The 17250-nt window shown below is 41.2% G+C and overlaps 1 protein-coding gene and 1 long non-coding RNA gene across 2 annotated transcripts; both read left to right on the forward strand.

The window, feature by feature from the left end:
* The first annotated feature begins 1356 nt into the window (after nt 1-1356).
* LOC145859416 (uncharacterized) lies at nt 1357-7193 on the forward strand. The gene is made up of 3 exons (XR_014379650.1): nt 1357-2047; nt 6433-6510; nt 6793-7193. It is a non-coding gene; the product is annotated as an uncharacterized LOC145859416 (long non-coding RNA).
* Nucleotides 7194-7348: 155 nt separating this feature from the next.
* Nucleotides 7349-12908, forward strand: LOC145850450 (B-cell receptor CD22). Its single transcript, XM_082958688.1, has 9 exons — nt 7349-8203; nt 8343-9002; nt 9180-9446; nt 9682-9945; nt 10054-10317; nt 10484-10574; nt 10681-10735; nt 10819-11054; nt 11961-12908. Exons 2-9 carry the CDS (start codon nt 8921-8923, stop codon nt 12064-12066), a joined length of 1365 nt encoding a protein of 454 aa, XP_082814814.1. The 5' UTR covers nt 7349-8203; nt 8343-8920; the 3' UTR covers nt 12067-12908.
* Nucleotides 12909-17250: the final 4342 nt, after the last annotated feature.

Here is a 17250-nt window from a genome sequence, read left to right on the forward strand (position 1 = left end):
TTTCACACAAGAACACACTGGAAACTCAGAGCAGCTTGTCTTGGCCTTGGCATAATGACAGCTCACTGTTGTCTGTTGTTTCTACCTAGCTAATGTTGATAGCTAAATGTTAGCTAACTAGCTAGCTCACTAGCTAATGATGGGGTCTTGCTGTAATTCAGCGGCAGCACATCATATTGTTCACAATCCAGTCCATTCAGAGTAGCTGTGTGATGCACAAAAATGCTTCTTTTATCACTCAATAACAGCCTCTTCATGTAGCTAACAAGCTAGCTGAGCTCACTAATTCACTCAATTCAAATGCCAGTTCAACATAAGTCCCAATAACACAGTATTTTTACGTGCGTGCCTGGTTCATTCTATATATATTCTATATACACATACATTTTCAAATGTTATTTTATCTTCAATATTGTATATTTACTTCGGACTAGTAGGGACATGTGAAGCCTGGAAGCTGCAGTAATGTTGAGATGTCAGTAGGGAGAGCTCTAGTCTAGAACACTGGTACCAATGATACTCCCCTTTCATCTGTTCTGGAACCTTCAGTACCAGCTGATGAGGAGTGATGGGAATGGGTCACATTTTGTCTCTTGTAAAACATGTAGGCCCACTCCTCAAATAAAGAAATGTAACTACAGTATTCTGACTTTAGACCATTTTCTATTTAGATACAGTAACATCCCTTATGTGATATGCTGTTGCTGCATGTTAATGACCAGACTAGGCTACTTGAAAATATGTCAACCACAGAACTCACACAGGCTACGCCTGCTTCTACTAACACTTACAGTAGACTACTTCTTGTTTCCACGCATTGACAGTAAGTTGACTAACTGTTCAAGACCTCTCCCCTTCACTTCACTCTGTAAGTACACTTGATGATATCTTGGAATATAGTTTTAGTTTTGATGTTTTTAGCCATACATGAAATTACTTCCTGCGTCTTTGTACTTGTTGGTTTTTATTGAACTGTATTTTGGTTGTTACATCAGGGCCTGTATTCATAAAGTGTCTCAGACGGTCCATATAATTATGATCTAAAAGGCTAAACTGATCCCAGATCAGCACTCCTACTCTGATACACTTTGTGAATACTGATCCTGGACTGTGGTTTCATGTGTTTAGTTTAGTTCAGTTTATTCAATTGCATGTTTAATACGTGATCAGTAGAGTAGAGTATGCCAGTAATACCCAGATCTCCATTCAGTAGGGTCATGTTCACTGTCAAAGTATAACAGGGTCAAGAATAACTGTGTGTGTGTGTGTGTGTGTGTGTGTGTGTGTGTGTGTGTGTGTGTGTGTGTGTGTGTGTGTGTGTGTGTGTGTGTGTGTGTGTGTGTGTGTTTACAAAACATTTACATTGTTTTGGAGAGCAATAGTGGTTTATTCACCTTCAATATCATCATCATGTCTGTACAAAATAAACACAGACACTTTCAGAAGGAGCAATGTCCTGTTACATGAAATATTATTTATTGCCATTTTAAAACACATCATGCAGACACAATATGACATCATGGATGTTTGGAGTGTTGAAGGTAGTTCCATCAGCGAGGGCATTCCACTCCGGAACACAGAAAGATGGAACATACCGGAATGTTCCATGATTGATAATATTACATCTCACAGTTAACAAGTTCAGATTATTTGTTGATTTAAAGCCTTTGTCCTTAGATGAATATCCACAATTTTGTCCAATTAGTAGTTAGAGAATAGAATACATCATTGTTTAGTGAGAATGTGATGTCATCTGTTTCTTGACCCCCTAACTAGTGTCAAACTATCCCAGGTAGGAAGAGAGGGGTGAGGGGTGGATGGGAGAGTGGAGATCCAATGGAGAGGTATCGTTTACCCCCCTGACAGCCCCATTGAGTCTGTTTTTGGGATAGAACATGGGGAGGGGGCAGTTGGGGTAAATATTGGCGTCCCTTCAATAGGCCACACCCACAGGAAGTGTCACTAAATGACGTTGTTGAACAGATGCATGGACTGCATGATGTAATCATCCTGGCCTGGAGGCAGGAAGGGACAAAATGCACAACGGGTAAGAAGCAGCTGGAGAGAAGGTTTAATTCTATTTCCATGTATCTCTTTCCTCCTAGAAACCCTGTTGTATAAGAACCCAAAGTGAACCGGAGGGCCTTGTTGTGGTCACAATAACAACCCTTTGTCAGACATCCCTGTGGTCCTTCACACATTCCTGAGTCAGTACCTAGGGATTAGTAGAGGTCATCCAGACCGTTTTTACATGTATAAACAGCTGGATCTCATCTGAGCGGTTAGCTGACAATGCCGAGACCCGCTACGTACTTAATGCTGATTGGTTTAGGTTCTGTCCACTATAGTGCTGTCTGGTCAGAACATGGTGTTGAGGCCCGTCACTCTACTCTTGATGGTCACCACCACCACATACATGCAGACACAGCTGTTTCCATTTGAAGATGTTTTATATTGTTGTGTGGTTATATTCGCTGGTCTCAGACTTCAGTAAGGAACTGCATGTCAAAAGTCTGTCAGCAACACAACACCACTTCTCAAGACTAAAGATGCCATGCACTAACTAAAGGTGAGGGGAGGCGGTGTCCTGCAGCGCATCCAAGCACCCTGATTGGTTGGATGAACACCGGGTGCAAAGGGTGATTGACAGGGATGCAGGCCAGTCAAGTTGAGAGGGCATGCAAATGCACACAGTCATACCAGGCCCATAGGGCTCTGGTCAAAGGTAGTGCACTAAATAGGGATTATGGTGCCATTTAGGACGCAGTCAGTGTAACAGAATGACAGTGGCATGGTGTACTACTACAAACATGTGTTTGTGTGCTTCAATGTGACTTTGTCGAGTAGCCAGTGTTGTGTTTCACCATTCTATCTGATGTATTGTCAGTTTGTAATGTTGTTATTAGTCCAACATTATTGAGGACATTATCATTAGGATGGTGCAGTAATGTTGAGATGCCAGTAGGGAGATCTCTAGTCTAGAACACTGGAACCTTCAGTACCACTTTGATGCAGCTGATGAGGAGTGTAAATTGAATGGGTTTGTAGAAAAGAAGGAAAATCTAATGAAAGGCGTAGACCATGAAATGCTTACTTACAAGTCCATGGAACTGGCCAACTGTTAGCAGCATACCACCCTGCATCCCACTGCTAGCTTGCTTCTGAAGCTAAGCAGCGTTCACCCTGGTCAGTCCCTGGATGGGAGACCAGAAGCTACTGGAAGTGGTGTTGGAGAGCCAGAAGGAGGCACTCTTTCCTCTGGTCTAAAAATATACATCCCAATGCCCCATGGTAGTGATTGGGGACATTGCCCTGTGTAGGGTGCTGTCTTTTGGATGGGATGTTAAACGGGTGTCCTGACTCTCTGTTGTCACTAAAGATCGCATGGCACTTATTGTAAGAGTAGGGGTGTTAACCCTGGTGTCCACTGCTAAAATTCACAATCTGGCCCTCATGCCACCTAATCATCCCCAGATTTGAATTGGCTCATTCATCCCCCTTTTAAATATTCCCCAGGTTGTTGCTGTAAATGAGAATTTTACCTACCTGGTAAAATAAGGCTTAGATAAATAATAATAAATATATAGAACTTTGACCTGTTCCATGTAGAACTGAGAGGGGCAAGGCAACACATTCTAAGATATTATAAACATTCTAAATAGTAGGCTATAGTAAACACATTCTAAGGTATTATAAACATTCCAAATAGTAGACTATAGTAAACACATTCTAAGATATTATAAACATTCCAAATAGTAGGCTATAGTAAACACATTCTAAGATATTATAAACATTCCAAATAGTAGACTATAGTAAACACATTCTAAGATATTATAAACATTCCAAATAGTAGGCTATAGTAAACACATTCTAAGATATTATAAACATTCCAAATAGTAGGCTATAGTAAACACATTCTAAGATATTATAAACATTCCAAATAGTAGGCTATAGTAAACACATTCTAAGATATTATAAACATTCCAAATAGTAGACTATAGTAAACACATTCTAAGATATTATAAACATTCTAAATAGTAGGTTATAGTCAACACTATTCTGACGTGCTTTTCTGCATGTCATGCATGTTAATGTCTTACAGAACTGTCCTTTCCTTCCTCTTTATCAGCTACTTGTGTTCTGACTACTTTAAATACAGTCGTATGAAAAAGTTTGGGCACCCCTGACTATAAATAATTGGGTTTTTGGATCAGCAATTTCATTTTGATCTATCAAATAACTGATAGACACAGTAATATTTCAGTAGTGATATGAAGTTTATTGGATTAACAGAAAATGTGCAATATGCGTTAAAACCAAATTAGACAGGTGCATAAATTTGGGCACCCCAATAGAGAAATCACATCAATATTTAGTAGAGCCTCCTTTTGCTAAAATAACAGCCTCTAGATGCTTCCTATAGCCTCTAATGAGTGTGTGGATTCTGGATGAAGGTATTTTGGACCATTCCTCCTTCCAAAACATCTCCAGTTCAGTTAGGTTTGATGGTTTTCGAGCATGGACAGCCCGCTTCAAATCATCCCACAGATTCTCAATGATATTCAGGTCTGGGGACTGGAATGGCCATTCCAGAACATTGTACTTGTTCCTCTGCATAAATGCCCGGGTAGATTTTGAGCAGTGTTTTGGGTCGTTGTCTTGTTGAAATATCCAGCCCCGGCGTAACTTCAACTTTGTGACTGATTCTTCAACATTATTCCCAAGAATCTGCTGATATTGGGTGGAATCCATGTGACCCTCAACTTTAACAAGATTCCCAGTACCGGCACTGGCCACACAGCCCCACAGCATGATGGAACCCCCACCAAATTTTACTGTGGGTAGCAAGTGTTTTTCTTGGAACGCTGTGTTCTTTTGCCGCCATGCATAACGTCCCTTGTTATGACCAAATAACTCAATCTTTGTTTCATCAGTCCACAGCACCTTATTCCAAAATGAAGCTGGCTTGTCCAAATGTGCGTTTGCATACCTCAAGCGACTCTGTTTGTGGCGTGTGTGCAGAAAAGGCTTCTTCCGCATCACTCTCCCATACAGCTTCTCCTTGTGCAAAGTGCGCTGAATTGTTGAACGATGCACAGTGACACCATCTGCAGCAAGATGATGTTGTAGGTCTTTGGAGGTGGTCTGTGGGCTGTTTTTGACCGTTCTCACCATCCTTCGCCTTTGCCTCACTGATATTTTACTTGGCCTGCCACTTCTGGCCTTAACAAGAACTGTGCCTGTGGTCTTCCATTTCCTCACTATGTTTCTCACAGTGGACATTGACAGCTTACATCTCTGCGATAGCTTTTTGTAGCCTTCCTCTAAACCATAATGTTGAACAATCTTTGTTTTCAGGTCATTTGAGAGTTGTTTTGAGGCCCCCACGTTGCCACTCTTCAGAGGAGAGTCAAAGAGAACAACAACTTGCAATTGGCCACCTTAAATACCTTTTCTCATGATTGGATGCACTTGTCTATGAAGTTCAAGGCTTAATGAGCTCACCAAACCAATTGTGTTCCAATTAATCAGTGCTAAGTAGTTACAGGTATTCAAATCAACAGAATGACAAGGGTGCCCACATTTTTGCAGAGCCTATTTTTCACATCTGATTTAATTTCATACAACTTAATATTGCTACACTAAAAATCTTTGTCTGGATAATACCCCAGTACTCAGCTTTTATTAGAAAATGAATGGCATGCCACTGTGATCATTTTCTGTGACGACAGAGTCAATTATTATGCAGCCTCAGAGGGGTGGCCAAACTTTTTCATACGACTGTATGTATCAACCACAGAACTGACACTTACTAGCAGTTCCCACTCACTACCAGTCAGTTGACTCACTGTACAAGACCTCTCCCCTTCACTCTGTAAGTACTCTTGATATCTTGAAATATAGTTGTTTGTTTTTAGCCATAAGTCATGTACTCAAGGGTCTCAGACTTGGAGTGCTGATCTAGGATCAGGTCCTGCTGGTCCATATAAATATGATCTAAATGGGAAACTAATCCTAGATCCTACTCCTATAAAAGGTATGTGTGACTTGTTGTGTAGTCTCACAGCTTGGGGATAGGAGCTATCATTCAACCTGGTGGTAACTGCCTTGCTCAAATTGGCAGATTTTTCCACCTTGCCAGGTCGGGGATTTGAACCAGCAATGTTTCAGTTACTGGCTCAACTCTCTTAATCGCTATGCTACCTGCCGATACCGCTGACACAGACCATATTACCAAACTATTATAATGATGTTATTTACACACCATCCACTCAAGGCTGTGGTGATGATGTGTTGTTATACTGCATCCCAAATGACACCATATTCCCTATAGAGTGCACTACTTTTGACTAGAGCCCTACCTGCTGCCCCTGATGGTATGTATGTAGTTATTCACCAGCTATAGAGTGAGTTGTTGTTTATGTTTCTAAGACTGCAGGGTGGGAGATGCAACAATGGCCTTGAGAACAGCAGGAAGTGTGTTGGTGGTCTTTCTCTGGTCTGTAGCAGGTATGGTCTCATTCTTATCTTTTAGTTGCTCTGTTTAATAATCTACAGACATTTCTAAAAGGATAAGAATCATAATGTTATTCTGGTGTGTTCTGTTAGGAGTCTCCACTTCACTTTAAATAGTTATCTTTCACACCTCACTGAGTGATGCTTATCTCTGGTTTCCATTCACACTCAAATCAGCAACTACAACAACAAAGTGTGGACAAACCCTACCTTCAGTGTGAGCCAATAGACCTTGTCTTCATTCTGATACCATTGTGTTATGTGACTGTGTTTCAGTGGTACTGGGTCAGTATGGCTGGAGTGTGACTTACACCACTCAGAGTATCTGTACCTTGAAGGGGTCAACAGTGGAGCTGTCCTGCTCTATCAGATATCCCAGTGGTACAGTCACATCAACCGTCTGGTTCACTAAATGGGGGACTGGTGTAGAACCTGAAGATCTAGGTCAGGACCCAGAGTATGCAGGTCGTCTGGAGTATCATGGGGATAAGAAGAATGGTCACAACCTGAGAATCACAGACCTGAGAGAGAGAGACTCAGCTACGTACAAGTTCAGATTTATAACAGATCAGACTGGAGGGAAATATACTGGTGATCCTGGAGTCACTCTGTCTGTCACAGGTACAGTAACATTCTATATACTGGTGATCCTGGAGTCTCTCTGTCTGTCACAGGTACAGTAACATTCTATATACTGGTGATCCTGGAGTCACTCGCGTCGGTCGTCACGGGTCCGGAGCACCGCTGTACAGGAGTAACATTCTATATACTGGTGATCCTGGAGTCTCTCTGTCTGTCACAGGTACAGTAACATTCTATATACTGGTGATCCTGGAGTCTCTCTGTCTGTCACAGGTACAGTAACATTCTATATACTGGTGATCCTGGAGTCACTCTGTCTGTAACAGGTACAGTAACATTCTATATACTGGTGATCCTGGAGTCTCTCTGTCTGTCACAGGTACAGTAACATTCTATATACTGGTGATCCTGGAGTCTCTCTGTCTGTCACAGGTACAGTAACATTCTATATACTGGTGATCCTGGAGTCACTCTGTCTGTAACAGGTACAGTAACATTCTATATACTGGTGATCCTGGAGTCACTCTGTCTGTCACAGGTACAGTAACATTCTATATACTGGTGATCCTGGAGTCTCTCTGTCTGTAACAGGTACAGTAACATTCTATATACTGGTGATCCTGGAGTCACTCTGTCTGTCACAGGTACAGTAACATTCTATATACTGGTGATCCTGGAGTCACTCTGTCTGTAACAGGTACAGTTACATGCTTTATACTGCTAGTCTGTTGAATTAATATCTACTGTCCATTTCGGTCTAGAAATTGGATTTGTATATATGAAACAGATTGAAGAATTAAATGAGTATGAGAATGTCTTGCATCATGTGATTAAACTATGAACAGGTGATTCAGGGTTTTAATGTTGTGATCTACTCCAGCTCTGCAGGTGAAGGTGACTCCACCACGGTGGGCAACGTCGAAGACACTGACCTGTATCACCACCTGTACTCTGACTGGTAACCCCACCTACATCTGGTACAAGAACGGACAACATCTAGATGAGAGCACCTCCCCCCAGTACAAATACTCAGTCTTCAGTAACTATGACGACAGTTACTCCTGTACTGTAAAAGGCCATGAGGATCTCCACTCTCCTGCAGTGTGTGAGTGTTTCTTTAATTAACAATACCGTACAACCTCTGTGTGTGTTGGTTTCACTATGTAATATTAGAACTGTTATCATTTCTAGAAAGAACTGAGAATATAATCCAGTTGTCCTCTTGTTATGTCACTGTGTTTCAGGTGTCCAGGATCAGGACTGCAGCAGAGTAACTTACACCAAGAGGAGAATCTGTGTCTTGAAGGGGTCAACAGTGGACATATCCTGTACTTATGTTGGTTATTATTCCACCACATCAACATTCTGGTTTAGAAGTGATAAGTCGACCCCTGAAGACCTAACCAGAGACCCAGGGTATACAGGTCGTGTGAAGTACACTGGAACATACAGAGGTCCCTTCATCCTGAGAATCACAGATCTGAGAGAGGAGGACTCAGCTGAGCATCGCTTCACTTTTAAAACATACAACGTTGAATGGGGTCATAGTTTCCCAGGAACAACTCTGTCTGTCACAGGTAATACTACACTGTATGATACAACTGTAAATCATATTGAATTACAGGAGAAAATAAATGAACCATCCTGTTAACACAGAGGTGTATGTGGTTTTATACATATTGTTTCAGGTCTGCAGGTGAAGGTGACTCCTGCTGCAGAGGGACAGAAGACACTGACCTGTAGCACCACCTGTACTCTGACTGACAACCCCACCTACATCTGGTACAAGAACGGACAGAATGTACAAGATACCTCCTCTCCCATGTACTCCATCAGCAGTGAGGATGCAGACAGTTACTCCTGTGCTGTAAAAGGCCGTGAGGGTCTCAGATCGTCTGCAGTGTGTGAGTACAGTGCAGCACAATAGTACAGTATTCTATTTGAATTGATTTCTACTTAGCAAGTATCATGCACTCAGGCAAAATAGACATGCCTTACTTTATCAATCATTTTACAACAAAAATATTTATTTTACTAATTGTTAATACTACTTTGACAAAATGTTTGGTATTTTACATCAGATAAACCAAAGAAGACCTCAGTGTCAGTCAGTCCCTCTGGTGAAATAGTGGAGGGCAGTTCAGTGACTCTGACCTGCAGCAGTGATGCCAACCCACCTGTGGACAAATACACCTGGTACAAGAAGAATGGAGGTGGCTATCAGAGTATGACAGGACCACAGCATGTCTTCAATCAAATCCAGTCATCTGACAGTGGAGAGTACTACTGTGAGGCCCAGAATGAGATGGGGACAGACAGGTCTAGGACCATAAACATGGATGTGAAGTGTGAGTAAAGTACAGCTCAGTGTTTGAATGATAAGGTAGCAAAACAATTGGAATTAAATGCATTAGTCCTAAAGCATAACTACTCCATCTGTATTTATTAAGGTTTTGTGTAAGTTCGAGTTTTAGATAGTTCTCTGACTTAACAGATCATTTATTTTTGACATGACATTTGTAAATATACTACGGTCATAAATATACTACTGTCATATCCTTCTGACAAATTCTCCTTTACCAGACGGCCCAAAGAGCACCTCAGTGTCAGTCAGTCCCTCTGGTGAAATAGTGGAGGGCAGTTCAGTGACTCTAACCTGCAGCAGTGATGCCAACCCACCTGTGGACAAATACACCTGGTACAAGAAGAATGGATCTTCACTGACGGGATCTGAAAAGACATACAATTTCACCACCATCAGCTCTGAGGACAGTGGAGAACACTACTGTGGGGCTGAGAATAAATATGGACGTCTCAACTCTTCTTCTGTGTCTGTGGACGTTCAGTGTTAGTACACCTAACCTCATCTTTTAATCAGATGATCACATTTAAATTCATATTTCAATAACAAGTAAAACACAATTTAAAACACTGTTGTTACATATTGTCCACCAGATGGTCCAAAGAACACCTCAGTGTCAGTCAGTCCCTCTGGTGAAATAGTGGAGGGCAGTTCAGTGACTCTGACCTGCAGCAGTGATGCCAACCCACCTGTGGACAAATACACCTGGTACTTTCAAAATGAGACTTTTCTAAATGGATTTGGACAGATGTACAACATAAGTAAGTTCAAGTCTAAGGACAATGGACATTACCACTGTGAGGCCTGGAATGGAAGAGGATCTAGGAACTCTACAGCTCTGATGATCATTTTACCAGGTGAACTTTCATCTTCAATATTTCAATACAAAATGACATTTCATGCTCATCTTAATAATTGTACATTGGCTTATCAGACTTTGTTTTAGAATTATATATACTTTGAGATTAGATCAGTTAACAAATATTGTACTATTGTACTCATATCATCTATATTTTCATTTAGGGAAACAAACCTCAGTTCTGAATGCAGCTGTAGGAATCATAGTGGTTGTTCTGGTTCTCATCCTCTGTCTCTCTGGCTTCATGTGGTTCAGGTGAGTGATTCTTTTAAAGATTATTTCACTATAACTCTTTTTTTATTAACTTACTTTGTTCATTGATTCATTAAATAATAAATGTATTAATTAATGTGCAAACCAGGAAGAAGGCCTCCATATCCACCTCTGACACAAGAGACACATCAGAGAATGTACAGGTGAGTCTGTTACAATCAGATTATTTGTATTGCTTTGTGGAACATTTCTACTCATTATGTTGTCTGTCCTCTCTTCCCATCAGGGAGACTCTAGTCCCGTGTATGAAAACGTCTCAAGCATGGCCATGACCCCTACTGCAGCAAAGACAGCAACCACCGTCATCCAGGATGATGTTCACTATGCCAGCGTCCACTTCTCTCGCTTCAAAAACCAGGAAGTGCCTCTGTACTCCACCGTCCAGCTGCCTCAACCACAGCAACAGGACGAGGATGTCCAGTACGATGCTGTAAAATTCAACCTCTCCAGTGCTGCCAACCAGTGAGCATATTCTGCCATTGAAATAACATAGACTCAATTCTAGAGCACTGTGAATACACCGCATTACAGGAGAAGTTGGCTTTTTTACAACCAAATTTCTATTTTGTATCTAAATGCCATGTTTTAGAAAGGTCCAGAAAAACTTTTTTGTGATTTCACTTGTTTTAGAGAAACTTACCACATCCAGCAATTCACTTCCTCATCCTCGTTGTGCAGTACGGAGGCTCTGAAAAAACATGAACAAATGCTCCAAAAACACCCAAATACGTCCTTTTAGAAACAGAAAGCTCTCAGTATAGTGATGCAGGTCTTTAGATGTAACAGTTGTACACATTAAATTGTGTCATTCCAAACGTTATCCACAACGTTATATTGCATTTTGTGTGACTCGTGCTGTTTCCCCGTCCAACTGTTCTATTCTCTGTGTATCATGCTGCTAGAACGGACGAGAGGCATCGTTCAAGTCTCAACAACATGGAACATAACGTTGCGGATAAAGTTCTGAATGACACAATTTCACTTGTACAACATCTAAAGACATGCACCACTCACTATAGACTATGTATAGCTTTTTTGTATCTTAAAGCATGTTTTGGGGTGTTTTTGGAGCCCACTTACTGAACAACGAGGACGAGGAAGTGAATAGATGGTTGGGAATAGTTTCTCAAAAAAAGAGTGAATTCGCACCAAAATAATCTGGACCCTCCTATAACATTCCAGTTACATATGTTTTTAGATTTGGTTGTAAACAAGCTATATTCTTGATTACAGCTCATTCACATGCTGCTGCTTATTGGACGAGAAGACCATGATGGGTCTTGGTCAAAGTAATGCACTATAAAAGAGAATATGAAGGTTTTTTGGAGGGCTGCAGATTCAGTTAAATTTCTGTTTCTCTTTCTTCAGACCCACGGCAGCACAAGCAGCTGAGGAGGACTCTTCTGAGATCTATAGTAGAGTCAACAAACCCAGAGGACCTGAACACAACAAACCCAGAACCAAGAAGACCTGAACACAACAAGTTTGACAGAAACCTTGTATATCTGGACATGTCTAGTCCAACTAAGTGTTATAATAATATATCATGATATGCCATTTAGAAATGCTTTCATCCAAAGTGACTTATTATGTGTGGATCCATCTTTCATGCCGGTGGCACCATTGGGAATTGAACCCATACACCATGTTCTACCAACTGAGCCACAGGACTATTGTATTCACACTTAGTAGGAGTGCTGATCTAGGGTCAGTTTTGCCTTTTAAACTATGATGAATAAGATGGGAAACCTTGTAAATCATTTGTATGTTAAATATTTTTCCATAAATGTTTAAGTAACATGGAACAGAATCTGAACACAACTTTGCTTTGTATTTCTGTAATAGCCTCGATGTACAGTTCTATTTTATATGAAGGCTGAGAACATTATAAATATATGTTTTAATTTCTTCTTGATGTTTGCTCACAGGAACAATACTTCTATTCTACAGTTGTCACGACTTCCACCGAGGGTGACTCCTCTCCCTGTTTGGGCGGTGCTCGGCGTCGCCGGCCTACTAGCTGCCACCGATCCCCTTTTCCTTTTCATTTAGTGCTGTCTAGTTTTACACACCTGTGTCTTGTTTTCTCTGATTTAGGTGGGTATAATTTTCCCCGCTGCAGGTTAGGCTGCGTGCGGGATTGTTTGCCTTAGGGAACATGTAAGGGGTGCGTGCCTGCACCACGGGCGTTGTTTGTTTTACGGTATGTGTTTACCGGGGATATATTTGCTCGTGGCTAGCGGAGTTGAGATTTCTCCCCTGTGTGTGTCGCTGTGCTTGTGGAACCACCAAAATAAACAATGGATTCTCCTTGAACCCTTCTGCTCTCCTGCTCCTGATTCCACACACCCCCCTCCATCGAGAGGCCTTGTTACAATAGTACCATTCTGTTGCATTCTACAGTACTTTACTATTATACTACATTCTACAGTACTATTCTGTTACATTCTACTGTCCTGTACAGTACTATTCTGTTACATTCTACAGTACTGTACTATTCATTTACATTATACAGTACTATTCTATTACGGTACATTCTACAGTACTATATTGCAGTATACTGTACTATTCTATTACGTTATACAGTCCTATTCTATTACAGTCCTGTACTTTTACAGTACAGTACTTTTACAGTACAGTACTATTACAGTACTATTCTATTACAGTACTGTAAGATGATACACAATGTTACCTTGATATTTTCATATACATTTATTATTGGTTTTATGACAAAGTTATGGTAATATTTTACCTCATTGTTCTGATGCAACGTTTCTTATCACTTTGTAGTGTCTGTGACTGTCATATGATGACATGCTATTTTAACAAATCCATTACCTAACGTTTAATTGATTATGTGATTGAATTAAATCATGCAACAATTAACTCACTAATAACCTGGGGCTTATTTAAAGGATTTCTCTCTTCCAAATGAACTCTTACAGATCTAAAAATATCTTACATTTCAGTCATCCATTATTCTTGACCTCATTCAGTCTCATCTGAACGTCGTAAAATTATTGGTTATCTGCACGAACTCTGGTTTCCATAATGAATCAGCAATATACACATTGGCTTATTTATTTAATAACTAAATAATCACACAGAATGACATAAACAAACAGTAGATATTGGTTACTGACAATGATAGAAAAGTCCCTAGTGCACTAAGCGGATATGACCTCTCGGTAGACAAAAGAAAGGGGCGGGAAAGACAAAATGGATTCACTACACAGTCTATAATTACATTCATTGAAATGCTAATCCTTTGCACATGAACGGCCGCTCATTCGAGAATAATTGCAATGTATATATATATATGTATATTTACGCCCCTATGTCGTTGTCATCTTCTCTGTTGGAATCCTTGATCTTCCTGTGGGTTCCTCAGTCTCATTTTGTCCAACTAGTAATAGAGAATAAAGGACATTATTGCATAGTGTGAATGTGATGTCATATAGAATGAGTGCTATGGTCTCCAACACAGCGTGACTCTTGAGCCCCTAACTGTTGTCTGACCATCCCAGGTAGGGGTGTCTCTTTTGGGGGGCAGAGATGGGCTAGAGGTGGATGAGAGAGTGGAGACCCATGGAGGTGTACCTATTGCCCACCTAACTGTTGTCTGATCTTCCCAGGTAGGGGTGTCTCTTTTTTGGGGGAGGGGCATGTTTTACCCCCCTGACAGCCCTAATGAGTCTGTGTTTAGGGATAGAGGAGAGCTAGGGGTGGAGGCTGTGGGGCCAAATATGGGCATCCTGTCCAGAAATTCCTCAATGGTGACCACACCATCTTTGTTCTTGTCCATTTTCTAACAGAGAAACAGTTGAATATGCAACCCTTTCTCCTCCCCGAGGGTGTCTCAGTGGGAGTGGGATATGTAAAAAACACATTTCACACCACACACACACACTGTACAGGTTACACACCTACATCTGAAACAGGACAAATATAAGCACAACCTATTTGACCTTTTTGGTCCTGGTTGTTCATAAGGTCTGAGTGCACCAATAAGGAGAAGATTATGTCCACAGGATCCTTTTAAAACACTTTGTGGAAAACACAGGATGTAGACGTATCTAACCCTTGATCCAATTAGAAACCACAGGATGTAGACGTATCTAACCCTGGATCCAATTAGAAACCACAGGATGTAGACGTATCTAACCCTTGATCCAATTAGAAACCACAGGATGTAGACGTATCTAACCCTGGGGCCTGGATCCAATTAGAAACCACAGGATGTAGACGTATCTAACCCTGGTGCCTGGATCCAATTAGAAACCACATGATGTAGACGTATCTAACCCTGGGGCCTGGATCCAATTACAAACCACAGGATGTAGACGTATCTAACCCTGGGGCCTGGATCCAATTAGAAACCACAGGATGTAGACGAATCTAACCCTGTGGCCTGGATCCAATTAGAAACCACAGGATGTAGACGTATCTAACCCTGGGGCTGGATCCAATTAGAAACCACAGGATGTAGACGTATCTAACCCTGGATCCAATTAGAAACCACAGGATGGTGACGTATCTAACCCTGGGGCCTGGATCCAATTAGAAACCGTGCTAAAGCATTACAAGGTAATTTCCAATTGAGCCGACATCTGCTGTGTTTACCTTGAATGTGATCTCCACTAACGCAGGAACTCTGCCTTTAAATAAACATATTGTCTACAAGCACATTTGGATTGACTGAAGGGCCACAGTGGATTCAGAAAGTATTCAGACCCCTTGGCTTTTTCCACATTTTGTTAAGTTACAGCCTTATTCTAAAATGGATGAAATTGTTTATTTTCCCCTCAATCTACACACAATACCCATTAATGACAAAGCAAAAACACAATTAAAAATGTTTGCAAACATGTGGTTAGTTCTGTTACCTGGAATAAGTTGTCGACATGCTCCATGGGTACATTTTTTATATTATTTAACCAAGTAAGTTGACTGAGAACACATTCTCATCTACAGCAACAACCTGGCAAATAGTTACAGGGAGAGGAGGGGGATGAATCAGCCAATTGGAAGCTGGGAATGAATAGGTGACTGATGGTATGAGGGCAAGATTGGGAATTTAGCCAGGAAACCAGGGTTAACACCCCTACTCTTATGATAAGTGGCATGGGATCTTTAGTGACAAGAGAGTCAGGACACCCGTTTAGCATCCCATCCAAAAGAGGGCACCCAACACAGGGCAATGTCCCCAATCACTACCCTGGGACATTGGGATATTGTTTTAGACCAAAGGAAAGAGTGCCTCCTACTGTCCCTCCAACACCACTTCCAGTAGCTTCTGGTCTCCCATCCAGGGACTGACCAAGACCCACCCTGCTTAGCTTCAGAAACAAGCCAGCAGTGGGATGCAGGGTGGTATGCTGCTGGCCAACACATTCCCATCATATTGTATCATAGATGGAGAGCATGATATGAGTCATCCCCTGGAACACATACACCACCCTAATCCCTATATAGTGCAATACTTTTGACTATGGGCTCTGGGTATTGCACTATATAGGGATTAGGGTGCCATTTGAGACAGAAACAGTGTAACAGAATATGACATTGGCATGTTGTCCCAATACAGACATCAGTTTGTAGCGGTACTGTTAGAGAGAGGTAAAGAGAAAGGTTTTTATGTTCAGGCGCCAGACAGGTATTAACCTGCTGAACTGGAAAGAGTAGGATAGATAGAGAACCACTACCAGACAGGTATTAACCTGCTGAACTGGAAAGAGTAGGATAGATAGAGAACCACTACCAGACAGGTATTAACCTGCTGAACTGGAAAGAGTAGGATAGATAGAGAACCACTACCAGACAGGTATTAACCTGCTGAACTGGAAAGAGTAGGATAGATAGAGAACCACTACCAGACAGGTATTAACCCTGCTGAACTGGAAAGAGTAGGATAGATAGAGAACCACTACCAGACAGGTATTAACCTGCTGAACTGGAAAGAGTAGGATAGATAGAGAACCACTACCAGTCAGGTATTAACCTGCTGAACTGGAAAGAGTAGGATAGATAGAGAACCACTACCAGACAGGTATTAACCTGCTGAACTGGAAAGAGTAGGATAGATAGAGAACCACTACCAGACAGGTATTAACCTGCTGAACTGGAAAGAGTAGGATAGATAGAGAACCACTACCAGACATCAGCAGAAGAGACTGCCTATAGGGTAGCCTGTTGGCCAGATAGCCAGTGGAGGAAAAGACACCATATAAAAACACACACGTCACAGCACAGGGGTAACCCAACCAATAATACCTCACACAAAATTAATGTCAAAGCAATTCAAAGGCAACTTCCTGGAAACAATGGACAAGAAAGAACCCAGTCATAAAACGTAGAGAATTTAATATATTCTGTATTACCTCCAAGTGGAGGAGGGAGGGGGTATGAATGGGTGTGTTCATAGACAACAAAAGGCCTTAAAAATGTCCAAATGTCAGTTGTCCCACACAAAATCAATAAAGTTCAAAACAATACACTCACACAACCTGCCTCTAACTAAAATGTCAAACAGTACTACAGTGAATTATTAGTTCACTGAAGGCAGTTTACATAAAAAGGAGCGCAGCACAAAGAGAGAACAAATTTCACTGTAAAGCACTGAAGAAGGAGATAGAAAGTGAGATGGGCTAAACTGTTG

Source organism: Salmo salar, chromosome 12 (assembly GCF_965601325.2).
Source record: "Salmo salar chromosome 12, fSalSal1, whole genome shotgun sequence".
NCBI lineage: Eukaryota > Metazoa > Chordata > Actinopteri > Salmoniformes > Salmonidae > Salmo > Salmo salar.

What these genes read in the sequence shown, in the direction of transcription:
- LOC145850450 (XM_082958688.1), top strand. Translation starts at nt 8,921, where the DNA reads ATGTACTCCATCAGCAGTGAGGATGCAGACAGTTACTCCTGTGCTGTA. An exon ending in TCTGATGATCATTTTACCAG is followed by an intron (nt 10,318 to 10,483) that starts GTGAACTTTCAT and finishes ATTTTCATTTAG; the next exon opens with GGAAACAAACCTCAGTTCTG. An exon ending in ACACATCAGAGAATGTACAG is followed by an intron (nt 10,736 to 10,818) that starts GTGAGTCTGTTA and finishes TCTTCCCATCAG; the next exon opens with GGAGACTCTAGTCCCGTGTA.